Raw genomic sequence first — 27,597 nt, 5'->3', positions numbered from 1 at the left:
CTATTCTAGAATGATGGGTTTTCTTAGTTATCCCCACGATAGTATGGTACACCTATGCCTGACGTCACAAGGATACTGAATGTCCCGCTGCTGTTGTATATCCTGATGGAAAGTCGTCTTGATGGGTGGCGATAGCTTCTGAAAATTTAGCTCAAGGTCATTGTGAGGGCAAGAGGGCCAGTTAGGGATCGGGATGCTGGAACGATGGTGAATGTGCTCCCTGAGACAATCAGCAGCGATGCATGTTGGGATTGGATGAGATCTCTCTAAGGCAAGCACGATTGTTCCACAAGTTGGATTTCTTCGATGCAGCCATAGACAGCGGCGCAGTGCCTGGTTATGTAAGCTCTCGGATGAACGATTGTTGAACTAGCATGCTTTGGACAACACTGGCAGGTTGTTACGTAATAGTTTCAGAAATAAAGTTATCTATAACTGCATCATGAAATGTACAAATGTGAGCCTTGACTTCCCCCACCTGAATTTAAGTGCTTGCGCTAATGTTTGAGAGGAATCTTCCGTGAAGCACCCCATTGCTCATATCTAAAAGAAGAAGAAAAGACTGCTTCCTGTTGTGTATGATAATATATGTCTCTTAATTTGGGATTGCTTTACAGCTTACGGCAGTGGCAGGCTGTGAGTACTACTGTTATCAAAGACATAACCGAGATATCGACGATGGAAGACCCTGCGTTGTAAGTAATGCAAAAGCGCGAGAAACAATAGCCACTTTTGTATTTAAGGTTATAGGTAAGAGCAACAAATAAGTGTTTAATTAGTATGGTAAACGCTAAGTGTGCAGTATAGCTGCCATGGATATCGACCATTTACTTATAATAACAATTCTCTGAGAAGAGGGGTGTGGTCGATGGGCAGCAGTGAAAGTAGGGCTGCGTATCATTCATTTAGGTATGAATGTGGAGAATTATCAATATGAAATAGCAGAATTGCAAGAATATATATCAATATTGAATATATTGAAACCAATATTGTCATGTAGATCGGTTGATTAATCTGTCAGAAAGAAAAAAAATCACGCAGAAGCTCCTCTGGGAGTTGTCTAAGTATGCGTAAACACTGTGCCACTTGCTCATCTTCACGCAGCCCGGTGTCATTATCATTGTAATGACACTCGATCCGGCAAGTTACAAACGACAGCGCTGCGGCGACACGAACTGTTGCGGACGGTGGCGCAAGGCGCATTGATAACGCAACCAAAGTACTGCAGGTGGTGGGAGTGCCAGGTGCGCTGATGACGTTCCGATCATCGTAAGCCGTTATCGATCTTTAGCGCCTTGTCCATCCATGTCGAACTATTATGAACCGTGAGTAAAGGACTCCGGCGGTGGCCGGACCGATAACACGTACTCTGGCACGGCCGCGAGGACCGTATCTTTAAAGCCACCTGCGAAGCGGACAGAGAGTGCCGACTGCATGCTTATAGCTCCGCGCGCTCTGTTTTCGCCGTTTCCTGCCACGGCGGCCGCATTTCGATGGGGGGAGGGGGGAGGATGCGAAACAACTTGTGTACTTTGATTTAGGTGCACGTTAAAGAACCCCACGTGGTCCAAATATCGGAGTCCCCCACTACGGCGTGCCTCATAATCAGATCGTGGTTTTGGCACGTAAAACCCCATAATTTAATTAATTTTTAAATTTCGCCGTTTCGCGTTGAAGAGACAACCGCGGGACTATATCTTGAAGGAAGGAATGAGTGGAGAAGGAAAGGCAGGGAGGTCAACCAGTTCAGCACAACCGGTTTGCTACCCTACACATGGGAGCGGGATGAGGGGGAATGAAAGATGGGGAGGAGAGAGAGAGTGTACACAGCACAGCACACACATCGTCAGTCACAGTCCGTCACTCTTGCGTGGTACGCGACATCACTGTCACAGCCGCTTGTCCAAGCCCGTTTCTTTTAAAAACCGAAGTAGTCCCTTCGTCGCCTTCAGCTGCGATGTCTTCCGTCGACGACATGTGAGAATCACTTCAACTGACATTGGTTTGTTGTCAAGTTGCGCTATAACGGACGCCAGGGACTGTCTCTGAATATTATATTCAGGACAGTCGCATAGAATGTGTTCCAGCGTCTCCTCGCAAAGACAGGCATTGCAAAGAGCGTTGTCGGCCATTCCAATCAGAAATGAATAAGATTTAGTGAATGCCACCCCTAGCCATAAGCGATAAAGCATAGTGGCCTCTCTTCGGCGTAGTCCAGTTGGCATACAGAGATGCATCAAAGAGGGCAGGTGGTAGTGACGATTGCTCCGGTTGGTCTGGCCGCTTGGTGTGCACCATAGAGAGAGCGTGATCTCGTGTGCAAGTACTCGAAGTCTGCTGGCTGCGTCGGACCGTGAGAGTGGTATGGCCTCTTCCTGTGTGTCGTCAAGAGCTGCCCGAGCGGCATTATCGGCGTCTTCGTTCCCTATGACACCGCAGTGACTTGGAAGCCACTGAAATGCCACGTGGTGTCCTTTCTCATGTGATGTATGGAGTAGGTATCTAACATCAAATACGAGCTGTTCGTATGGCCCGCGATGCAGAGCTGATAGCACAGATTGTAGGGCTGCCTTCGAGTCACGGAAGATTGACCATTGTCGAGGTGGTTCCCGATTGACGAAACAAAGTGCAGCGCGAAGAGCAGCTAGTTCCGCAGATGTCGATGTCGTTGGGTGGTCAGTCCTGAAGCTGATGGTAGTAGCTCTTGCTGGGACAACCACAGCACCGGACGAACATCGGAGGTTTGTGGAACCATCAGTATAAATATGTACACTGTCCGCATACCTCTCGTGTAGAAGAAGCAGAGACAGTTGTTTCAGCACAGGTGACGATAGCTCAGATTTTTTCTTGATTCCTGGTACACTGAGATGTACTGTGGGGATAATAAGACACCAAGGGGGCATCGATGGTTTAGATGCAGCGGTGAAGCCCGAGGGAAGTTTGTCGCTGTACTTGATGATAGTTTTAGAGAACGATGCTTGGCGCCTGTCTGAAGGTAGTGTTGCAAGGTGGTGATAGGGGGCACGCGCAAAATTCTGATGTGCGTTCTCAGGGCTTCCACCGTAATCTGAGTTTGCATCGGATGGTCCCCGGCAATCGCAATAGTTGCCTCTGTTGACGTGCATCTGGGCAAACCAAGGCAAACTCGGAGTGCTTGAGCTTGTTCTGCCTGCAGAACACGAATATTTGTCTTGCAAGTGTTGTTCAGTACAGGTAGACTATATCTTAAAAAACCGAGAAAGAGAGCTCTGTATAGTTTCAGCATTGCGTCTACTGACATCCCCCACGTCTTTCCCGTCAAGTATGTAAACAACTGGGAAATTGCTGTCAGGCGCCGTTTCATGTAGGCCACGTGCGGGCTCCAACAGAGGTCTCGGTCAATGATTACACCAAGAAACCTGTGGGTTCTGACATAGGAAATGGTCCGCCCATTGATTGAGATGACATAAGGCGTCATTGGTTTGAGAGTAAATGCCAATAGTGCGAATTTTTCTGGTGATATGCTGAGACCTTGTTTACACAAGTAGCTCGCTGTCAAAGCCGCGCACGTATCTGTGGACGTGTGACTGCCGAAGTCCAGACACAGATGTCGTCTGCGTATATTGAAATCTTGATGGTAGTTGGTAAGTATTCAGCAAGTCCAAGAAGAACGAGGTTGAATAGCGTCGGGCTGAGAGCACCGCCTTGGGGAATGCCTCTGCTGGTATAGCGTCGCGTAGTCGGGCCATCGTCAGTTAACACAAAGAATGATCTTGCAGATAGGTAACTTGCAATCCACAAAAAGGTTCGACCACCTAGGCCAACCGTTGCAAGAGCATCGAGAATGGCCTCATGTAGTACGTTATCGTATGCGCCTTTCACATCTAAGAATAAAGCTGCGGATAAACGCTTACGGGACCTTTCGTGCTGAACATATGAAACGAGATCAACTACATTGTCGATGGAAGAGCGGTCACGTCGGAAACCAGCCATGGAATTCGGATAAATCTGGTAGTGCTCAAGATACCATTCCAGGCGGCCAAGGATCATCCGTTCCATTATCTTTCCTACGCAGCTGGCCAGCGCTATTGGGCGGTAAGAGGTGAGCTCAAGTTGGGATTTGCCCCGCTTCAAGAGTGGCACCAGGCGGCTTACTTTCCATTCGTCAGGAACGTTTCCCTCCTGCCATGAGGAGTTGTAAAGACTCAACAATTCTTTTCGTGCGGATTCTCCAAGATAGCACAAGGCTCGGTATGATATACCATCTGGACTCGGAGATGAAGAGCGCCTGCAGAGAGCTAGTGCCGCCTCGAGCTCCTCCATTGTAAAAGGAAGGTCCATGCGGCAATCACGGGAATGGGGGACGTCACCTCGGGCTGGAGGATCTGGACGAGTCGCTTGGTCGGCGATCCTCGCACAAAAGTCTTCTGCGACATCGATGTCTTGCCGCCCTTGGAAGAGCGCGAGTGCCTTGAATGGAAAACGCTGCTCCGGAAGGCAACGCAGACCTTGCACCGTTTTCCAAATATATATATCTTGAAAGCGACCTGCGATAGGGGCAGGGTGCGGAGTGTGCTGAGACCTTCGTGAGCGCCGTGTTCTCGCCGCATCAATCGTGTTGAAGCCACAGGCAGCACGAAGGTAGAGTCACTCGCTGCTGCGGGCTCTACCTTGAAAGCCATTGTCTAACGGGACGGACGGACGGACGGGCGGACAGTTTTCTCGTTGGGTAAGCACAGAAATGCTTACGCATTAAAAAAAATCAGTGTCATTCCATACTGTGAAGGTGGGTGATTAGCAAAGCTGTGTATGTGTTGATTGACCGTTGCTCCGCTGAAACGTTCGAATTTTACGGGATTGGGGCCACATGCACGCGTGCTAGGGCTGACGCGCTCACGTGGCCGCAAGTGTGAGCTACCTCACGCAATGAAGAAGCAAACATAGGTTTCTGCTAAAATCGCGGTGTGGTGCACAAGTTTTTTACGATCCCGAAGTTTAAAAACGCAGCCATCCCGGCGTTTTCATACGATGCCACAAGGTGGCGCGACGCGTCTGAAGTTGTTGATCTATCTACTTCCGTTGCCAGACGCGATCTCCTGAAACCTAGTCTATAACAGCTTCGCTGTAAATAAACCTTTTAATAAAATGTAGAGAATTTAGCCGGCATACATACAGGAACCTACACGCTACCCTGCATATGAAAGAGGGTCGAGGATAGAAAGGTCATAGGAGGAGAGCGGGAAAAGAAAAAAAAAGCAGGAATATATATATCCACGTTATGTACAGGTTAGGAAAAGGGGCTGGTATTGATGTGGTTGGAGTTAGAGGTTGTAAATTAAGCTAATGTCTGGAAGGAATGAGCAAGCAGAGTCAACAATAGTTGACACAAAAGAAAGACAATGCCTTCTTTGACACATTAGTGTGACATGTGGTTTCTATCATGAGCATAATATGAGGATTGTACCACGCACATGTCATGTGGTTCCTGCCATGTTTTTAACAGGTGTACCATGTGGTTTGGTGAAATACTACTCCACCACAGTTGTGAAATAGTTTAGCGTCCACCTCGTATTTTGGAGGTACTCAGACCGACACCCTGTGCCACTGGGAACTTGCCGATCTTTTCTAATGGATTCAAATGTCCGCGAGACTGGCGCTCGGCCTTTTTATAAAGTTTTTCTCATCTCGAACAGGGGCCTTTGAGAAAGTTGAACGGCATCAGGACACCCCTTGTCTCGCTACAGCAATGGTGAAATAGTCAAGTATCTGCCGTTATTGTCGGAGGCAGACTAGTGCTACCACCGGACATTAACCAGTAAAATAAGTAGTAGCGATTTCCCGCCCGGTGCTCGGCTACTAAACGGGAACTCTCCACTTGGATGGACCACCCACAGTGAGTCCAACCACGCGGAACACACGCGGCTGTTGTGGGAGACGTTCTGTAAGCAGGCGTCTACGGGTACGTACCGGTAAAATAGGGACAAGCACACACCGCATGCTTGTGTTCAGGCACTTCACGTGGACTTCAACGCTTTGGAAGGACACCAACCTTTTGGAAAATTTTCGGCATGGGACAGACATGCATCGTTTTTCCAGCAAAGCATCCGCCGCGGCTGTGGGGGGGGGGGGGGGGGGGGGGAGGGTGAGGCAGGTGAGAGCTGCCACCGGGTACCTACCGGCAAAATAGGCACAAGCGCGCTACCAACCTGGTGTTCAGCAATCACGGAAATTTAACGCTTGGAAAGGCGTCATCATCATTATCGTCATCAGCCTATATTTATGTCCACTTGCACCTGCAAATTTCCTAACTTCATCTACCCGCCTAGTTTGCAGCCGTCCTCGACTGCACTTCCCTTCTCTTGGTATCCATTCTGTACCTTTAATGGTCCACCGGCTATCCATCCTACGCATTACATGACCTGCCCAGCTCCATTTTTTCTCGTAATGTTAATTAGAATGTCGGCTATCCCCATTTGCTTTCTGATCCACACCGCTATCTTTCTGTTCCTTAACGTTAGACCTAGCATGTTTTCTTCCATCACTCTTTGTGCGGCTATTAACTTGTTCTCGAGCGTCTTTGTTATCCTTCAAGTTTCTGAGCCATGTGTTAGCACTGGTCGAATGCAATGATTGTACACTTTCCTTCTCGACGACATTGATAAGCTCCCAGTCAGGATTTGGCGATGCCTGTCGTATGCAATTCAACCCAATTTTATTCTTTTGAAAATTTCCTTCTCATGATCAGGTTCCCCTGTGACTAATTGACCTAGATAAACGTACTCCTTTACGGACTTCTGAGGCTAACTGGCGATCCTGAATTCTTGTTCCCTTGCCAGGCTATTGAACATTATCTTTGTCTTCTGCGTATTCATCTTCAACCCAATTCTTACACTTTCTCGATTAAGGTCCTCAATCATTTGCTGTAATTCATCCCCATTGCTGCTGAATAGGATAATGTCATCTGCAAACCAAAGGTGGCTGAGATATTCACCGTTCATCCTCACTCCTAAGCCTTCCCAGTCAAAGAGCTTGAATACTGCTTCTAAGCATGCAGTCAATGCTGTGCCTATTCGGATAGCGATTGCGTAACCGGAGGCAACGTGGTTTTGAACTCGCGTCCTCTCACAGCCGAGACGGACACTTATTCGTTGGGCTTTCTGATCGCCAATATAGGCATCAGCCCACATATCTGGACTGGGCTATCTCCGGTATCGGCCTTAATTTTTGTTAAATAATGCCCCACTTTCCTGTCCGGTTCTAGGCGCGCGCAGTTTGAACAAGCGCATCTGGATTTAATTTCAGCCTTTTTGCGCTAATTACGCATTATTGCTGCTTTGTACATCACATCACTTTATTTTGATGACAGTGGTCAGAAAGTGGCAGCCAGATGCCAATATCCGATGAATCCTAAACAAATCCCCCCCCCCCCCCCCCCCCCCTTGGGGATTTGGGCGAATACCCCTGCCTAGGCGTCGGCCACGAGCCCTTGAGCTCTGGTGGCCTCCTCGATCCATAAAAAAAGGATAAAAAAGAAAAAGAAAGAAAGGAAATCAGAAAACCTTATCATCCGTGAAAAAGAACTAAAAATAGATTTAAGAGCTTTTTGGCCTTTTCAGGAGCAAGATACATAGACAGTGTGACAAACGTATAGAACTGTCCTTGCTTCTTTTGTGCGTTAGAAGGCTAAAATGAACTATCAATATGGCCCAACCCCCATTCTTTAAAACTTGACGTTGCTCTGAAGAAGAAACCGATGAACTTGGAATGCTCCCTTGATCGATCTAGTAATTCTTGCGAATCAGACTCTATTGCACTAAAAAAACGTGTGCTTTCGTTTTTGCAACCTGTACATTCCAACAAAATGTGTTCGAGAGTTTTTAACGCACCACAGTTTTCATAATAAGGATTGGTGGTCATCCGTCGGTCGGTCGGTCGGTCGCTTAATCAGTCGGTTGATGTTGTGACATAAAACCATCATCTAATTCAATCTACACAAAATTCAAGAAATGTATCCGAGAGCAGGGCTTGAAATTGAGTGGCACTTTTTCTATATGCTTGTAGATGGAGTGGTATCCGGCTAGCATAACAGGAGAGCCAGTAGTGACACTCACTGGGTCTTGCTCCAAAGGAATATGCCGTAATTATGGTATGTGGCATGCGCCAAATTTAACAATCGTTGCGTTTTACGATTCTTTTATAAAGTGTACTGCGTGCTATGAGGCAATTTCTTTTCACAGATACCAGTTGGAAACCCTCGACAGGCTTGTGCCATGACAGGGAGCGCTACAGCAAGTACGGCGTAAGAAGCCACTTTACCTTTCACTTGCAGAATTTGAAGCTTCAGCGACACTATCGAGATGTAAAGTCCCGATGCCTATCAGCTGCCAAAATATGCTTGAATTACTGTATGTATCTGTGTTTTAATATATTATTGAAGCTTGTACAATTTAATATTTATATTCTTTAGCCACATTTTTTATGCCATTCCCACAAATGAGGTGCAGATGCTGTGTTTGTACATTTTATGTTATTTTTCTCAAGAGGGGTGTCCGGGACATGTGAGCCCACTTGAAATACAAATATAGAACTTCTGTGTCTCCGTTTCTGCACCATGGCCCCATATAAGTTCACTCTGCCCCCCCCCCCCCCCCCCCCCCCCCTATTCCATTATTCAAGCATCGTAATCTCACCTTTTTTTTTGCTTTTATTGAGAGAACACACATCAGAGCAGGAGAAAAGGACTAGATCACATCTACGACGCGGTTAAATTACCAGTATTGCAAAAAAGGAAAACTATCAAAATACCATAACGATAGTATGGTAGACATCTGCATATACGTTTTCCTGAGTGCTCACATAAACATATCTTGTGGGTGGTTGTTATTCGAAAGGAGACAAAGACAGGAAGGCACTAGAGCGCATAACATACGGTAACGAAGTTCGAAGAATATAAGGAAAGCTGTAATGGCTGTAAAAGCTTCACTTTCAGAGGTGGGCCAATAATTGTGACGAAAATTGTGAGAACCGGCTAACGTTAAAAATTTCCAATAACTAACTTGCCTCCGCAGGGACCTTGCACCTTAGACTCTGGAGAGTTTCATAAATTATTTGGATTATACTCATTAACTCATGGTAAATGGTACACAAAACTGAGAGGGTCCGAAGCACAGCTTCAGTACTTAGTAAAAGCAAGCCGTGTAGTTGTTAAAACGCTTACTGTTGTATATAGTGGTTCGCAAAGAAATCAATAATTTTCGTGGCGTGGAATGTAATTAGTTAACGCAACACAGTGGGTAACTGAGTTGAGCTTGAGACGCCTTTACACTACAGTTGACATGAATAGGTTGACGATGACAATGATGATTATAATGATGATGATGGATTCTCAGTGCTTCAACGACATGCGGAGTACTGCATCACCAACTTACCTTTACCATCATCACCCAGACAACATGGCAGCCTAGCTTGGGCTAAATAATCCACGTCACGCTTACTGCTTGAAATTTCCAAGTGTACTCACTAGCAGGCGAAGCAGCTGCAGGTGATAAATCTTTCAGGGCTAACGGGATGCCCTTGAGCTATGCCAAAACGTTGTGGTGACCGCAGTAACTCAAAGCCAAATGAAGAAGGAATTACGGGACGTGCGCATTTTATTTTTTCATTGTCGCAGGAAATTGTGCAAGGCTGTACGTATAGGTGCCCAGACGATACTAAACGGGATCGTCCCTATGGACTGACGTGCTTGGTAAGTTTGTCTGGAGGTGAAACCAGTAGTTGAGGAGCTACTTCGAATGCAGGTGCAACCCCATGAGTTTTTTGTTTGTTTGTTTCTGTTTAGATTAGTAAGACAACATTCACAAAGAGAAACGTGGTCGGTATCTGCAATAAGGGGTCATGTGCCGCCATTCGTAAGTATGCCACCGTGCTTTTCTGAAAATTTTTTCAAATTTTTTTAGCCATTATAAAATATAAGTAGAAAAAAAATCAATGGCGGCCGAACCAGCGATGCCTCGGGCTGGAGCTTGGGCATCTTTTGTTAGAACACTCCGGAATACTTAATGTGCTCCGTCCTCCTGTGAAATTTTTGCATTGTTGAGTTCAGCAAGCGAGTCACCTCCCCCCCCCCCCCCCCCACCCCTCTCCCCGTTCTACAATAATCACTTCCCCGCTCCTTCCTCACGTCAACATACAAGTAAACTTATCTTAAGGTCCTTCATTTTCGGGTTAACACGGTCAATCTCGATTTGTGCACCCCGATAAAAATGTATGGCAGTCGCGCTACACACGATTTGTCCCCGTTGTTCGCAATTTAGTAAATGATAACAAATGCAGGTGTTACAGAACTAATAAACGCTGCCCACATTTTGTGAGCAAGTAGCCAAATTATGTCATATTATTATTATTAATTCTACATGAATAATATCTAAGGCCGTTGTTTTCGCTTAACACTCAAGCGAAAAGCGGCACATATGAGCACAAGTTTAGCACCTGCCCACCTGGAGTAAAAAAAAAAAAAAAAAGCTTGTGGATTTTTTAGTAGCCGCGTTTACATGATAACGACACCGGCGTTTTGCATGGCCTTTCCCGCGCCTCACATAATTGTAAGGTACGGTAATATGCTAGGAAGCGAATTAACGAAGCGCTGACGTTGATATGCACCGAGAAATGTAGGTGTGACGTCGAGAGCATTCTTACCAATGCAGCTGCGTTACCTTCAAAAGAATGATGACTGATCTGTCTAGTTGGTATTCCAATAATGTTGCTGCAAGAGCGTGTATTGCTAACCAGTAAAACAGGATGACAACAGAAAATGATCAAATGCATGATAAGTCCCTCCCCGTGATGACAACAGAAATGCTCCCAATGCATAAATTAGTGTCAACAAGGGCTTTTGAGACAAGGAAAAGCATTCCATCCTGTGCGAAGCATGTCCTTGCGCACTACTTTCTTTACTTTTTTTTGTAAGAGCCTCTAGAGATTTACCATTAAAGAGTGAACTTATCGTTGAAATTCGATTTTTAATATTTCGAAATGTCTGCGATTTTTAAGATCGTTATAAAATAAGGGTGCATTAAAATGTTATTGCCTTCAAATTTGCCCTTTCCAGAACTGCTCCCAAGGCACTAATATAAAGGTTAATTATTAATTTCTGATAATTAGTCTTTTGCAGATCCCGTTATTAGCGGCAAAGTATGTCGGCCTCACCTAGAGATTCGTCTGCATACACGGCTGCACTTCTAGAATCTTTCCAAAAGTGTTGATTATAAAAAAAAACCTTTTAGTTTAACACACGAGCGCTTTTAGTATATTCGCACGTATTTCACGTTAACGACCTGCGTTATTTGCTTTAATGTAACAAGCATAAGTGGCTTCTCGGACAGGGCAACATTTGTGTAGCGTTCCTGTTCTACAAATTCTGAATGGACAGAGAATGCTTCATGGGCAACTTTTTCACAGTGTTCTACTCAGCTGTCTATCCACAGTTTTGATGAACTACCTTTTATTGCATGTACTTTCCTAACAGGTGAGGACGATCCGTGTGCAATGAAGGTTTATAATGAACACACTGTTCCGGTAAGAGCGTCTGTATCGGTTAGATTTTGTTAAAGTCTATTGCTGTCAGCATGTTGACTTTCTCGCATTTTTTTTCTGCCTTGTGCGATTCACTTTCACTTCGATGCGAATAATTGTAGTGTTAAGCTACCCACCCCGGCGGCGCCGTGCCTATGACGTTCCGTTACTAACCCCATGGTGGCGGACTCGAATCCCGCCCACAGCGGCCGCATTTTGATAAGAAAAATACAAAACACTCGTGTAGTTGTATACCTTAGGTGCCCCCAGGAAGTGAAAATTATTCCGGTGCCTTACACTACAGCATCTCTGATAGCCCGGATTTGCATTAGAACGTTAAAATTAATCAATTAATCAATGAATGAATGAATGAATGAATGAATCAATCAATCAATCAATCAAATATCGTATTATTATTATTATTATTATTATTATTATTATTATTATTATTATTATTATTATTATTATTATTATTGCTAGACCTCCTCTAGAGAGAGGCATCTCAATGGTATTAACGCTTAAAAATTATATGTTCAAGCGGAACACTAAGTGAGCTGGGTATCGGATATTGATATATAGAGATTCGATAACCGAGATCTTACAATGACAGGGCAAAACATTAACTTTTTGCACAGTAATAACAATAAGTGTGGTGCTACTATAAAGACGCGATGTTTATAAGCAATATTTATTTATGCGAAACAGAAACAAAGGGTTATACGTATGATGGCTAGTTTACAAAGTTGGAAGTGCCACCACGACATTGCAAAATACAAGGAAAATATGTGCAGTACCAGCATGTGTTAGTCTCATTGGTAGTAGCATGCTTTAAGTAAGAATTGAACAGCGAAACAAGTTTTCATCTGGTGTGTTAAAGATGCTGTCAGTCATGATATCTTTGCAACTGTTGCAATAACCAGTGCTGTCAAGATTACGACTTAGGTCCGGTACGACTAGACCAAAAGGGGTTGAAGAAAGGCAGAAGTAGCGAACATCAAATAATATTTATTACGTTGCCGACTTGCAATACAATCAACGTGCACAAATATAAGGCTGATTTCTTGCAGTTTTTGCTGTAATGCCTAACGCTGACAAGCCTTGACTCTTCGAAGCATACAACTAACACTCTTGTTCTTTCTACAGCCACGAGTAGCAAAGAACTGTATGTGTCGTGGTACACCCGTGGCCAATGGAACAATGTGTGCGGTAAGTTTTCCTATTTCGAGTGTGCTACAATATGTTTAACAGGTGGCGTGTTTTTGCTATATTTACTTCGTTGTCGGCAAGGTGCTCAAAGAGCTTTGCAGCCAGCTTTATACTAACGCAGCTTCCACGTCAGTCTCATTAACAAATGTAGAAATGCCTGTTTAAGCGACACATCGATAACACGGTTCACTGCCGACATATATTTCGTTGACAGCCTCCTAAGACCGATGAAATATTGCGTGTTCATATCAATCAGGTATAGCTTCTGTATGCGGTAAGCATTTGCCCCCTGTTGCTTGAATGAATATGTTTTCGAATGATAAGCTTTTTTGCCTCGCTTCAATAAAGTGAGAAAGAAATGAGGCTGTCAGTGCTGACAGTACCTCTACGCATTTGTTTAGTTTGCTGGCTCTTTCTTCGTATTCGCAGTGTAATTTTATAGCGTAATCATGAACCAGCTGTCAGCTTAAGGTGTTCTTCTCATGTCACCCTTCCCCTCTCTTTTCCTCATTGCCAATTGGCGTTATAGGCGGTGTCCGAATCAGGCCCAGGCGTAGGCTCTCTCGGAGTAACAAAACCCATAGTCGGAGTACCTGTTTTCTGTATTGTAAACTGCGGAAGCTGTTCCAGTAGTCGCATACACGTCATGACCGCAATGTTTTGGGTGCTCCTTATTAGGTTCGGTTTGTCGCAAGCGACGTCCTTGAGATCCGCGGTGATTGGTGCCGAGGCATGTTATCGTTCACGATCTGAATACGCGCTACAAATTATATTTATGCATCTGCCCCTGTCTTTTTCATCATCTTAGATCATGAACGGTAGCTTACCGACATTCTCGTAAAGGTTACAATTGACTCGTTCCACCAGTACTCACTTACAAGATCTAAATGAAGAGGATAAGAATAAAACTTGCTAAGGATTTCAGGAGCAAGCTGGGAGTGATGAAACGTAAAATGTTTCCGCATAAGATTTAATGATAAGATGACAGCTGTAGATTATGGGGAGCAAGTGAGGGTAGCTGATGTTCTAGTTGAGATTAAAGTGTCCCGTATCAGATTTCATCATTGCAAAGAGACAAACGTGCTATGCAGATAACACGCTGACGATCGTGTCTGCAATGTATGAAATCGCTGCACCACGCGACAACTACAGAAGCTTTGTACGAAAGCCAGTGGACTCTTCTTATCAAGAAGGCCTCGCTCAATCCTGGTGGAGAATCAAAGTCACATGCATATACGCCTCTGCATAAGACGCCCTGCCTGCAGCCTTACTGATTATGGCATGCGACTTCTGTATCATCCAATGCAGAGGCGCAAAACAGCCACTAGAAATGTGCCGCGTAACAGACGGAGAGAAGAAAAAGAGGAGGCATAAATCGTGGCGTAAGAGTGACGTGGTCCCTCGCCTCCGGTAAGAGAGAATCCAGGGAAGCAATGTAACTTGCGGATGCTAGCCGAGAGAGCCAGTGCCTATATTTACAGTGAAGCTGGTCTCCTGGTAGCAAAGCGAGTGACATTTCAACTTTACCTATCTCCTCTAATAACGAAGCAATTAAAAAAAAACTATTGCCGCAAAATGCTCCCCATACGACACTTTAAATGTCGTATGTCGGAAATTAAGTCGAATACGGCAGGTCGTGTAATGCGTAGGCTCGATGACGGTTGCATATTAGATTCTCAGAATTGGAAATCCAACACAATTGCTGTGGCCAGGTCAGATAGAGTGAGATGATTAGGAAACTTGCAGGCATAGGGTGATGTTGGCTGGTGCAAAACGAGGTAACGGAAAATAATTTGAAGAGGCCTTAGTCTTGCAGTGGAGGCAGATAAGCTAATGATGATAAAGCTTGACATTATAATGACCTAACTTGCTTACACAAACGTGTACTGTAGAGCACAAACGGAGATTGATCGTATAAACGGAGTATAAACGGAGTGCGATTAAAGACGAGTCGTACCAAATCGTAAAATAGACAACACCGTGTCTGGGAGCTTTAGCTGGTGGCAAAGCGTTGAAGCGTCAAAATTGCGGCTGTGCGTGCAGAACTAAGTGAAAAGTATCTAACGTTTTATGCTCTGCGGCAACGTTCACAAAACGGGGCTTTATTTTTAATTTCCTAACTGCTGTACAGCTGAATTCAATAGACATGACCACTCGCAATGGAACCTCAGCTCTGCACCTGGTTCCCCGAGAATAGCCCTTTATAAAACTCTTGTCCGTTCCAAGTAAGAGTACGATGACGCCATTTAGGACCCCAGTCACACAAACCGAATCCAGGCGCTTGAAAACATGTAGAATCGTGCTGGTTCATTATATTCTTTGTAGTTATTCGCATCAGGCTTGTGTCAGAGCTATGAAAAGAAGCTTAAACATAGCTGACCTTCTGCACACTGAAAGTGTTACTGTGTCTCTTTCAGAAATTATATCATTACAATCCTGTTTTGAAAGAAATTACTTGTTATCAGCTTACCCCGGTTAGAACACAGCCTCAGTGTTGGTGTACCGGGCTACCGTACGAGTCTGTTCAGTGAACCTTTCGTACCCAGAACAAGCATCGAGCACAGCCGGTTTCCTGCCCATCCATCCCTCTAATCCCCGATTCCCACTTCAACACAAGTGTACACCATATTTTTTAAAAGTATATACTGCACATACACCTATTGTTTCCCGTTTCCCCGACTCTTCTCTATAATTAGACCGACCTTGAGAGTATCTCATACAAACAAACAAACAAACAAACAAACAAACAAACAAACAAACAAACAAACAAACAAACAAACAAACAAACAAACAAACAAACAAACAAACAAACCAGAGCATATTCACGAAGTGAATGATGATGAGTGAGTGAAGCATCGGGGGATCATTCGAGCAAAACGCCGGAAGCGTTCTCCGGAAGCCGAAACCAGAAGTGAAACCGGAACCAGGAGCCGGCTTCCGGAAGCCGGAGCTTGGCGTACATATTGACCCTTTTCGCGGCATTACCGTGGGCGCTGCCATGTTTGATCACGTGGTGACGCGTCCATTGCTTGCCTCAGCCGCCTCCGTTGCCTCCGCGTTTACAATGCAAGCGCGTGACGCCGGCGCGGCGCAGCAGACGTCTGTTTCAACGCGTATCGTAGACGGTGACTGCGTGCACGACACGAAGCTTTGGCCACAGCTTTAGAGGACATGTAAGTGCTTTCAGAGCTCATTACGCCTTGTCCAAACGGCGTGAGCAGCGTATACGTGCTTGTACTAAAAGCGGGGCTAGAAATGTATTCCAAGCTGTCCAAACTTTCCGCTTATGAATTAAATCGGGATCAGTGTGCTCTGCGTTCTTTAGTTAGCAAACATTTTGAACCAGCGGCTTGTCATATTTCTGACTCAGTAAAGTTCCTCGGTGCGGCCACTATCTGACTGTTTATTTTCAGCGTAATCACTCGCGGGTATGCTCTGCTGCGATAAATTTGTTCTTGCTGCGCACAAAGCTTGGAATTTAAATGTTCTCTGCTTTGTGGTAGTTCGTAGCAAAGACGTTTTATCGCTAGTCCCTCACTTACTCTGTGGACCACCACGAAACATTCAGCTTCCAACATTCGTGTCTTGTCGGTGTAGTCGCCGTCACTCATGCTCCGGCACATTGATTCAAGTGTGCGCCTATTCACTTACACGTTGGCGATAGGGTGGGCGTAAGTTTTCGTGCGAGTAAGAGTGGATGTGTAGATAACGTGCGGGAAACTTACTATGCCAGTAAGTGACACTACTTCATTTTGTAACGAGCGGTACTCACTCCCAAGTGCCGACGTTCCGGAGTTGAAGTCCTTTCTTTGGAGGTTAGCTATACAGCGCAGGTGGATGAATTATATTTCTTTAACCATGAGGAAGCCAACGAAGATCTAGACGCCCCCATCACCTTCGCAGAACTTTACGCAGCCGCGCAGACTTTCAAAAGGAACACAGCACCAGGACCAGACCGCGTCACCAATGCAATGCTTCGCATTGCATGGCCATCGGACAGCTTGTGCATTTGTTCAACGATCAGGTCTGGAGGAAGGGAGGTCGGGTACCAGCGCCATGGAAATCGGCCAACATCATCATGATCCCAAAACCTGGTAAGCCACGAGAGATCGGAGAGCTGCGGCCCATCTCATTAACATCGTGCATGGGCAAGCTCTTTGAAAGAGTCGTGCACACCCGGCTGGAGAATCACCTCGAGCGTAACAGCCTTCTTCCCGACTCGATGTTCGGCTTTCGCAAGGGAGTCTCTGCACAGGACGTCTTCCTCATGCTAAAAGACGAGGTCCTCAGCCCTCCCCCGGGCAGCCGAGACAGAATCCTGCTCGCCCTTGACGTTCAAAAGGCCCTTGACACCATATCTCACTCCGCAATACTAGAAGGCCTTTCGGACGTCGGATGCGGAGAAAGAACATTTCATTACATTCAGGACTTTTGCGTGACCGCACTGCAACAATTGCGCTCGGAGCGTCAGGGTCACTCCCATATGAACTGCCGGGCCGCGGCACGCCTCAGGGTGCAATTTTGTCTCCGCTCCTATTCAATATTGGAATGCGCAAGCTCGCCCTACAGTTACAGGAAGACGAAGACCTCGGCGTGGCAATTTACGCCGACGACATTACGCTCTGGGCAACCAAAGGCTCATACGGGGACAGACAAAACACACTTCAGCAAGCCCTAGACACGGTCGAATCATACACAAAACATGCCGGCATGAAATGCGCACCGAGCAAATCAGAATACATACATATTCGACCACCAAGAACCCCAGCCAACAGAGCTCCGCCGTTACAACTACTTCTAGACGGAGAACCCATCCGAAAAGTCCAGCAGCTACGAGTGTTCGGAATGCATATACAGGAAACGGGCAGTGCCGGCATCGCTCTGTCCAAACTCAAGCGCACGGTTCGCAGTGTTACTAGCCTCATTAACAGAATAGCACGTAGCAGAGAGGGAATGACGGAGACAGACACCATGAAATTAGTACAGGCCTTCGTCATAAGCAGAATCACTTACGCTCTTCCTTTCCAAGCGGCCCGACAAACTGACATCGACCAAGCAAATCGACTGCTCCAGATTGCCTGCAAGGCGGCACTCGGCCTGCCCGAAAACACGAGCACTGACCGTCTCAGCGAGCTGGGCATCATGAACACATACGAAGAACTCGCCGCGGCTACACTTATGGCCCAGCGCGAAAGACTAAACGCAACACCCCAGGGGCGCTCCGTGCTGACACGACTACGATACCCTCTAACGCCACAGTTCTGCGGAGACGAGACCATACTTATGCCCCCTGATCTACGAACAAGAATTCATGTGAACCCCATCCCACGTCACATGAACCCTCACTTCCACGGGAAACGGCGACAAGGTCGAGCAGCCATCCTGCGCAAAAGGTAGGAGGATGCAGACACATACTTTACTGACGCGGGCTTATACCCCAGAGGAGAGACAGCGACTCCTACTTATGTGGCTCTTGCGACAAACCGGGGGAGACCGATCGTACCAGCGTCCGTACGCACGACTTCAAGTGCCACGGCGGAATCCGCGGCCATAGCCCTAGCCATCCGAGACGCTGAGGCCAAGAGTCAGTCGGCCTATATACTCACAGACTCGCAAGACGCCTGCCGGCTCTTCCTTCGGGGAGTTCTACCGGCCGGGGTCCTTCGCATACTAGGACCAAGCCTCCAAATGGACCACGGGATAACCTGGTGCCCCGGGCACACCGGAGTGGAAGGCAACGATCGGGCGGATCGTCTGGCTCGAGGTATAACAGGCCGAGCCGCGATACATACCGCTCGAACGGACGCCTCTCCGGCACCCGGCAGCACACCGAGAGACATACTTGAGGCACAACGACTAGGAAGACGAACCAAAGCTCCACCTCACCCCAAGCTAAACAGGCGACAGGCGAGGGACTGGCGCCGAAAACAAACACCTACCCACATTTACATAGACTGCACAAAATATTTCCTAACAAACACAGCGACAGATGTCCATGGTGCGACTCCACCCCGGCACTAGAACACATCACTTACCAATGCACGCAGCGTCCGGCAGACGCCGTCTCGCCGCTACTTGACGATACACTTAGCAATTGGTCGTGGGAGGCGCGACTCTCCGAGCTGGACTTGGGAAGCCAATTGGCGACCCTCGACCAGGCCCGGCGCGCCGCAATGGCCAGTTGGGCCCTGGAAGAGGGGCTCCACCCACAGTGACCAAGCACGGTCTTAATTTAAATAAAGTTGTTTCTCTCTCTCTTTCTTTATCCTTGAGGAAAGCCGTGCATCGCGAAGGGCGCCAACACAGGCAGTCCTTATGCAGCAGCTGCGACACAGGTTGATTCCATGCGAATCACTATTCGCATGTGAATCACTATAGTGTGAATCACTATTTTTGCAGCGAACTACCAAGCACTTTTTCCCTTTATCGTTACACATTTTGCTGTATGAATTGGGCACAGTGCATTAGCGCACACCCAGTTGCATTTTCGACAGCTTATGGCACAGTAGGAGGGTAGACGCAGTAATGGTTTCGTATTCGTGCGCATTCGCTGAGGCAACGTATGGCGCGTCGCCGAATGCGCCATCTCGTTCCTCTAGAGCAAACTACTCCGCGAAAAGGGGCAATACTATATGTATATATATATATATACATGTGTACAGTATATATAGCGCTGATATAGCCCTTGTGCACCGCAGCGCCCCTAGGGGTCTCCATGCAAACCAGAGAGCTACGGACAACGAACAACGAGGGACACGGCTCGTCCCTAAGGAGCTTCTCCCCTAATAAATAAATTGTGGAAGAAGACAACGACGATGAAAGCGCGAGCAGTGGCACGAGCGCGTCTCTGTGACCACGCGACGCGTGCAGTCAGGCACGCACTAGGCACACCTTTAGTAAGCCACAACCGTGGAGAGGAATTTGTTTCATAAGGTGAAAAATGGGGGTCTAGGGCTCTCGCACCTGTTCTTCAAGCAGTTGGTGAACAGATTAATCTTTGTGCGAGATCAAACTGACGTATTTTTGAGAACTCTGATCCAAGTACGATTACAGCATTCTCTATCTGATTTTGTTGTATCATCATTTTATTTGAAAGCAGGACCTCTTAGTTCTTATTTGCGTGAAGTGGTTATGTCTATACGCTTGCTCAAGGCAAGATTTTCATATGAATACTAGTATGATGTTAGGAAAAAAACGTTTGTATTGTGATATTCTTGATCTGCTCCTGCTAATACCTGTCTATCGAGCTGTCTACAAGCTATAGGTCCTAAGCGCGATGTGCTAAAGCGTGTTAACAAATGCCGGTCAGGCCCTGAGTTAAAACGTTCTCTTTCTAAATAAATACCGACACTCTCCCTGTAAAGCCATGGTTACAAAGTAAAGGTCTTTTTGTACCTTGGTCAGTAAACTGTTTAATCTGCAGGAAACCGGAAACCGGAAACAATAGAACATATTTTTCTAGACTGCCACGATGCCGTATTCCTGTGGGATGTCTTGCAGAGAATTCTTAAAAAAGAATTGCCATTAAGCCCTTTTGGAATCCGGTTTCTTCCATGTGCGGATACAGGGGAAGTGCCCAGTGATAGGCTAATGTTGCTTTGCATTCATTGCGTATGTAAGACGAGCATGGATATTAGGCATGCTCATATACAAACTCACTCAGCAAGACACTATTTTGTTGAGAGTGTGATCTAGAGCACTGCACGGGCCCGTTTTTACATTGGGCGGCCCGCCCGAGCCCGATAAAAACGTTTACGGCGAGACCAGGGCCCAGCCCGGGCCCGGAAATAATCTACGTTACCCGCCCGGCCCGGCCCGCCACCCCTTTAACTTAAGCCCGAGTCCGGCCCGAGCCCGGCTCGAAATCGGCCCGAACCCGGCCCGAGACCGAAAAATACATGTTTTTTCAGAGTTGAGAAGCCGGAGAATAACTCGCAGAAAGCCCGAGCCCGGCCCGGGCCCGCGTCAAAAAACCCAAGCCCGGCCCGGGCCCGGGTCAAAAAGCACACGCCTTGCCCGAGCCCGGCCCGAGCCCGTGAAAAAACTGCTCTACCCGGCCCGGCCCGGCCCACGGGCCGGGCCGGGCCCGGGCTTTCGGGTAAGCCCGAGCCCGTGCAGTGCTCTAGTGTGATCTACACCCGCGACTTGTTCAGAGCCCCGTGTGAACCCCCAGAGTGACTACCTGTACTAGACCAATTGGCTTCTGTGAAGCATTTGTAAGCCACATACACTGACTGAGTTGAAGCTGGTGTATTTAGAATATGTACAGTCTGTATCTGATATTTTTTGTTTGTGTTTGTGAAATGGCAATAAAGAAAAAAAAGCAGCCTTGGCTTCAGGGAAGCGTGCTCGTCTCGCACCGCGGAGGCCCGAGTTCAATTCCCACTCGGGCAGAAATTTACCAAACTTTCTTTTCAACGCCACTTATTTACTTTGTTTACCGGAAAGAAGGAAAGTCCCTAAGAAATGTGACGTATATCCGAGAATTTTTATAAGTGTTTTCACTCTTTGCCGCATCAGCCATTTTTCGTCACGGCACAGTTTCGCCAAGGTCACCGCAAGGTCACCGTGAAGGGCTGAATCAAGGGCTGAAACGGAATGTGCTTGAATCTTAAGGAGAATTTATACGGTTTCACGTGAGCATCAGGCGCGTCCATGGGGAGTCCTGCTACTGAGTCCGACGGTGGTAGATTGAATTTCAAGTCACGACGGCCGCATTTCGATGCGGAGCTAACGCGAAACCGCTCGCGTGCGCCAATTCATGTTCGTCACTTAGTCAAATTTAATCAGAAGCCAGCCGGTACGTGTAACCATGATGCTGCTTTGGGATAATAAGTCCAATCAATCAATATACGATCAATTAAATAATCAATAAATAAATGAACCAATGTCTGTTACTTTTCTCTCACCGCTTTGTCACTTTCTTTTCCAGTTGACCTATTCCTTTGGTTTAGAAGGCTATATGTTGCAAAGAGTCGGAGTCTGCATGGGTGGCACATGTCAAGAACGGCGTAAGTACAGTTTTATATTACGTGGTTGCTTGGTAAAGAAAAACGAAAAAGAGAAAATTGAAACGGTAGAAAATATTTCATTTCAGTTTATTGAAATTTACTCTACCTGTCTTTAGCATTTATTATGAGTTGTTCTGATGGACCAATCTGCGTTATAAGAACTACCATCGCTAATGTTCGCCCTAGATAAAGGGCAAGGACACAAAAGACAATTTGTCTTTTTATTTAAAAAATGTAACAAACCTGCGCTCGCCTTTTACGCTTACGTTTCAACACTGCGCTGTCAAGTCTTAGGAGCCAAACGTATCAATGTTTTACACTATACCGGGAGATTTGACACCTCGCAAGAATTAGAGATACAGCATTGTATCTACACACGAGATCTTGTTTGCAGCGGAGTTATTGGATCTTTAAATGTTCAGGTGCTGTTCTCCTGTGATAAATATCTTAACATCCGACATGGTACGCGCTATATTGTTACTTAGACCTCTGGACCAGCGGATTCTGTTTAGAAGGCTTTACCGAAATTAAGAAAATCAGTATATATCACTAAGATAAACTTGTCTCCTCTAGTCTAGCACAGTTTTGTGACGCACAATAAGCGCCGTTTTGAAATATTCGATTTGACGAAATGAACCAAATGTTACAGCTAAAATGGCTCGAGAAAGGTATCTCGTGAAAAACGTGGCCAAACGAGGCGCACCTGCGTCTCTGGCAATGGGTTGTTCAAGTTCTTCGAGCTCTACCTGCACCAAATCATGTCTTGCCAAGGTTGGGAAAGCCTGTACGGAACGGGCACATTTTACTGAGGGACGGAACTAGTTATTAAGCTAAATGGCACCGTGCCCTATGTACGTGCGTAAGTCACTGCGAATACGGTTAGAGTAATCAATCCAATTTCCTTATCAATACCGCAGAGTGGTTGTCTAATCTAAATTATTTGCTCAAATGGCTCATTGATGATGTCGAAGAGCAGTGTGGTTTACGTTGAGTATTCCCTCTTCCACGTTGTTATTGTGTGTACTTTTATTGTGATAGCAATTATATGGACACTCCAAGCTCAGTTCTGCTGTCGGCGTGGAAGTCATCGTCGCCGTCGTTGTCGCCGTGAGGTTCCGTATAATTCCCACGGCGATAAAATCGTTGCCGCGCGCCGTACACTGTGTGCGAGTGAAAGCGTACGAGGGTGCTCCGGCAATCACGGCTCAATGCAGCGCACGCGAGGGAGAGGGAGGGTTTAGTTCGTTCTGCTCCATCGGCTGCTGCTGACAGCGCGGCCGCGCGGGCGCTGTATCTTGAAAGCGATCTGCGATGTGGACGAAGTTCGCGCCCGCGCGGGTGTCATCTTCAAAGCGATCTGCGATGCGGGCAAGGCGCATGCGCTGAGTGCCGGTAGCTTCATGTACGCTGTGCTTTCGGCGTTCGCGTCGAAGCGAGACGAGACACAGCGCGAAAGTCAGTTTGCCTGCTGCTGCTGGCGCGCTCTCTCCGGCGTTTTCCCAGCGAGTTTCCGGGTCATCGAGCGAGATGTGTTCATGTTTACCTGTGCGCGCGTGACACCGTGCTTGTCTATTTAGTTAGTAAGCGAATGTTGAGAACTTTATACGGCCCATTAAACTACAATCCTTGCTTCGTATGAACCAATGAACCTGCTAATGGTCTGAGCTGTTCTTCAATGAACCTCTACTAATTTGCTATCGCAATCCATGCTTCCCCTTTCGGCGGAAACTGCGACATTATTTTTAGGGCGATTACAGCGTTATCATCCGGTGTGTCTGACTACGGCATGACTTAAGATTAGATCGTGGTTTCGACGCGTAAAATCCATAAATTAGTTTCTTCACAACTTTATCAGCATTTCTGTTCCTACATGTGTAGTGAAACGTTATCACATTTAAAAATAATTTATGATAAGAAATATTACAGACATTTTTAAGACAATTTGTCATATTGTTTTCATTTTCCTCATCGCGCAGCACCAGAGAGACCCCGAAAACATACATTTAAGAGAAAGGAGTGCAAGGCCGAGGACGTGCAGGTGACTCCTGAGGTGAGTGTCTGCGCTGATCTATGAATTACTCTATCGGGACAACCGTGCCTGTACACCTGGAATAACATTCGTGAGCTGGCGACGAATGTTCATGAGAGCGAGAATCACTGCCGTACCGGTCTATCAATGCGTAATCACTCTTGGCGTACATTACGCACTTTCCGGGGCCAATTAACTATTTGAGTATGTTTGTATCTAACAGTTTTCCCGCCTGTCAGGTTCACTGGGTAGTCCGTGGTCGAATAGGCAGCGCATCGGGCTGCTGTGCTGATGAAACAGGGTTTGAAACCAACCCATCGGACCAACTTAGCTCACTCACTACGTGGCAATGCGTACATGTGTGCCGCTGTTCAACGAACCCGTTTCACGCCTACATGGGTCACTGTGAATGCGGGATTGGGTAGGTACCGTGGTTCGAGGAAACTCTTCGATGCCCACTTAGAGCATTGGGTTTATGCCACCTGCTCTGAGCTGGTCTCCAATGAGCCTCCTTGGTGCCAGCTTTGATAACTGGGCATAGACTAGCAGGTGTGTGCTCGCCGCTCTTCAGTGAACGTTCCAACCACGCGAAACTCAGTGAACGTCTTTGACGCCAACTTCATATATATATATATATATATATATATATACAAAGCCGGTATATACAGTACAAAGCCGGTCTGCATCACGTAGCACGCCCAGACTGGAGCATGTGAGTGCGAGCGCGCATTCAAACAATGTCGTGCAGAAAGCGAACGATGCGCATGCGCACCACAGTTCCGTGTAGCTGCAGTCTGCTACGTAGCGTAGATACCGCGGCCACCGCGGGGTCCCGCGACGAGTCCGCTGGCTGAGCGCACTGCGGCTCGCTGAGCACAACCTCGTTTGGCGCGTCGTATAGGCTCCCAAATCGGAAATACTGGCGCTACGTGAATATCCAAAATCAAATTTGAACTGCGCGCCATGGTGATGTTCAATAGGCGGAGCATTATGGGCCCGCCTCGCTCCACCGTAGCTTTCGCAGTGCAAGGCATTGACGAAGAAGCGGGAGCACCGCGAGCCAATAACTTTGATTGCCAATAACTCCGCCTCTACTGAACGCATTGAAGTAATTATTGTGGCAAAGTATTTGTGAAATCGTCTATTTTAACTTCAAATGCAATTCTCGACTTCGATAAAAAGTGGGTCAGGGCCCAATTAAAAACAAATTCAGTGCTCCCTTTCAGATTGCTCATGGCTGTACGTGAGCAATCCTTTCATCTGAGGGAGAGGAGACCGAGGCTTGTTGCAGTTCAGCCAGCAACGACGAGTTGATCTGCATGTTGATCTACTTAACGCCAACCTACTAATTTATTTCAGCTCATCGTGGCTGCTGGCTGCAGAGCCACGTGCAGACGCTACGAGACCGAAGATCGACCCAATGGGACACTGTGCTTCGTAAGTCACTTCCCCACAAGGACTTTGACCCATTAATCAAATGCAGAAACATTCAGCTACCTAGTTTTCCGGAGAGAAGTGCAGCTGCGATTGAGAAGCGCTTTAGAGGATGGAAAGGCAACTTTATACGTTCCCGGGATGGTGTCGAGAGCAGAATTTCGTAAGTATCCGGGGCAAGCACAGTTAAAGAGTTTACAATGGAGTCAGACTTGCGACAAGTTAAAGATCATGTTGTTGCTGTGACGAAATGCTACGATATATTCACCGTTTGAGAACAGCTGGCGGCACGTAGCTTCGTGGTGTCGTTCTGCTTGCGTCACTCAGCAGTAGGCAGCCAGCGCGCTGCCACAGCGAGGATCACGCCGCCGCAGCGCTTAGGCTGCCTACTGCTGAAATCACCGTGGTTGCTCAGTGGTTATGGTGTTGGACTACTGAGCACGAGGTCGCGGGATTGAATCCGGACCACGGCGGCCACATTTCGATGGGGGCGAAATGCAGAAAACACTCGTGTACTTAGATTCAGGTGCACGTTAAAGAATCCCAGGTGGTCCAAATTAATCTGGAGTCCCCCATTACGGCGTACCTCATAATCAGATGGTGGTTTTGGCACGTAAAACCCCATATTCTATTTTTTTTTTGCCTACTGCTGGGTGACGTAAGCAAAACGTCACCTCGAGGGGCACGGCTTTGCACTGGCTACAGCCTCCCAGTTTAGGTTTCACGCACTCCGATGGGCGCATTTTGTCGTGCCACAATTCACCGGCTAGTCGCATTTTTCTAGATCCAAAATTGATATGACTTGTATGGAGAGCTCGCTTCAATTTCCCAATTATGACGAGCCCGCTGAAAGTAAAAGTTGAAAAGCTAATTAACTTACTTATTAAATAGCGACTAATGACCACGTAACAGCCATCACCTCATGATAGCCATCACTGGCGGCACGCCTCTGCAGGAACCGGTCTTTTATTCTGAAACAGCTATTTTTAAATATTACTTGCAATATTCCTAGAGACACTCTGCGTAAAACAAAGACTCCAATTTAGCAATTTCACTGACGGCAAGTCCTCCAAAAATTTAACGCTCAAAATTTGAAGAATTGTTTCGAACATCATCTCATCCCCCCCCCCCTTCGCCTAGTTACATGCCGTCCTGAACGGCGCTTCCCTTCTCTTGGTATCCATCGTGTAACTCTCGTGGTCTACCGGTTATCCATCCTACGCAGTATAAGGCCTGCCCAGGTCCATTTTTCGCTCTTAATGTCAATTAGAATATCGGCCATCCCCGTTTGCTCTCCACAGCGCTTTCTTCCCGTCTCTTAATGTTAGGTTTAACATTTTCGTTCCATCGCTTTTTGTGCGGTCCTTAACTTGTTCACGAGCTTCTTTGTTAGCCTCCAAGTTTCTGCCCCATATGTTAGCACCGGTAGAATGCAACGATTGTACATTTTTCTTTTTAACGACAGTGGTGAGCTCCCAGTCAGGATTTGGCAATGCCTGCCGTATGCACTCCAAGCCAATTTTATTCTTCTGTAAATTTCCTTCTCATGATCAGGGGCCCCTGTGAGTAATTGGCCTAGATAAACGTACTCCTTTACAGACTCCAGAAGATGACTGCCGATCCTGGCTGACTGTTCTCTTGCCAGGCTATTTAACATCATCTTTGTCTTCTGCATGTTAATCTTTAACCCCACTCTTACATTTTCTTGGTTAAGGTCCGCAATAATTTGTTGTAATTCGTCACATACCGTCACCTAAACGGGCAGATACCGTAAAATATTTCAATAGTTTTATATTGTAAAACTGTCCCATGCTAATCAATGTTGTCCTTTCGTTTTCTCGCAGCTGCACTACACGCGGGGCTCATTCAATTACTTTCAAAACAGGAGAACGTACCACATCGGTGAATGCGACGGCGGCGAATGTCGTTTCTCACTGAACAGCTTCTACATCAAGCTTTGAACGCGCCAACTGTGTCGCGTATGCGAATCTCAAAACAAGAATGACGGAACACACGAGCGAAATAAAGTCATTTGTCGGCACAGAGAATGGCTGAGCGTGACTCCTGCAACGAAACCAATTTCTTGTTTATATGCACAAAACAGTAAGACAACAAAATAAAAATGCAAAAAAAAAGAACACAACGTCTGAAGGGCTCGTTACCGCATGCAGAAGAAAGTGGCAAAAAAGTGGCAAGATAGACAACGGACCCTGCGCTGATTACCAAGTGAAAAAAAAAAATGCCCACAGACACATGTCTAACTTGAATTAAACAAGGTTTCTCTTTGCGCATGGCGTTGTTTATTTATTTATTTATTTATTTATTTATTTATTTATTTATTCATTCACAATGTAATCACAATTTATT

The 27,597-nt window shown here is 46.5% G+C and overlaps 1 protein-coding gene across 1 annotated transcript in view; it reads left to right on the top strand.

The window, feature by feature from the left end:
- LOC119446039 (uncharacterized) overlaps positions 1–27,278 on the top strand; it is a 42,966-nt gene extending 15,688 nt beyond the window's left edge. Inside the window, exons 8-18 of the mRNA XM_037710357.2 lie at positions 618–695; positions 8,041–8,125; positions 8,217–8,278; positions 9,650–9,724; positions 9,818–9,887; positions 11,504–11,553; positions 12,694–12,756; positions 21,689–21,767; positions 23,744–23,817; positions 25,156–25,233; positions 27,075–27,278. Coding sequence (XP_037566285.1) covers positions 618–695; positions 8,041–8,125; positions 8,217–8,278; positions 9,650–9,724; positions 9,818–9,887; positions 11,504–11,553; positions 12,694–12,756; positions 21,689–21,767; positions 23,744–23,817; positions 25,156–25,233; positions 27,075–27,191 — 831 coding nt within the window. The 3' untranslated portion in view covers positions 27,192–27,278. The remainder of the gene's footprint in view (positions 1–617; positions 696–8,040; positions 8,126–8,216; positions 8,279–9,649; positions 9,725–9,817; positions 9,888–11,503; positions 11,554–12,693; positions 12,757–21,688; positions 21,768–23,743; positions 23,818–25,155; positions 25,234–27,074) is intronic.
- The last annotated feature ends 319 nt before the right edge of the window (positions 27,279–27,597 follow it).

The sequence above is a fragment of the Dermacentor silvarum genome, chromosome 3, assembly GCF_013339745.2.
Source record: "Dermacentor silvarum isolate Dsil-2018 chromosome 3, BIME_Dsil_1.4, whole genome shotgun sequence".
Classification (NCBI taxonomy): Eukaryota; Metazoa; Arthropoda; class Arachnida; order Ixodida; family Ixodidae; genus Dermacentor; species Dermacentor silvarum.
This window is presented reverse-complemented; position numbering and strand designations above follow the sequence as displayed.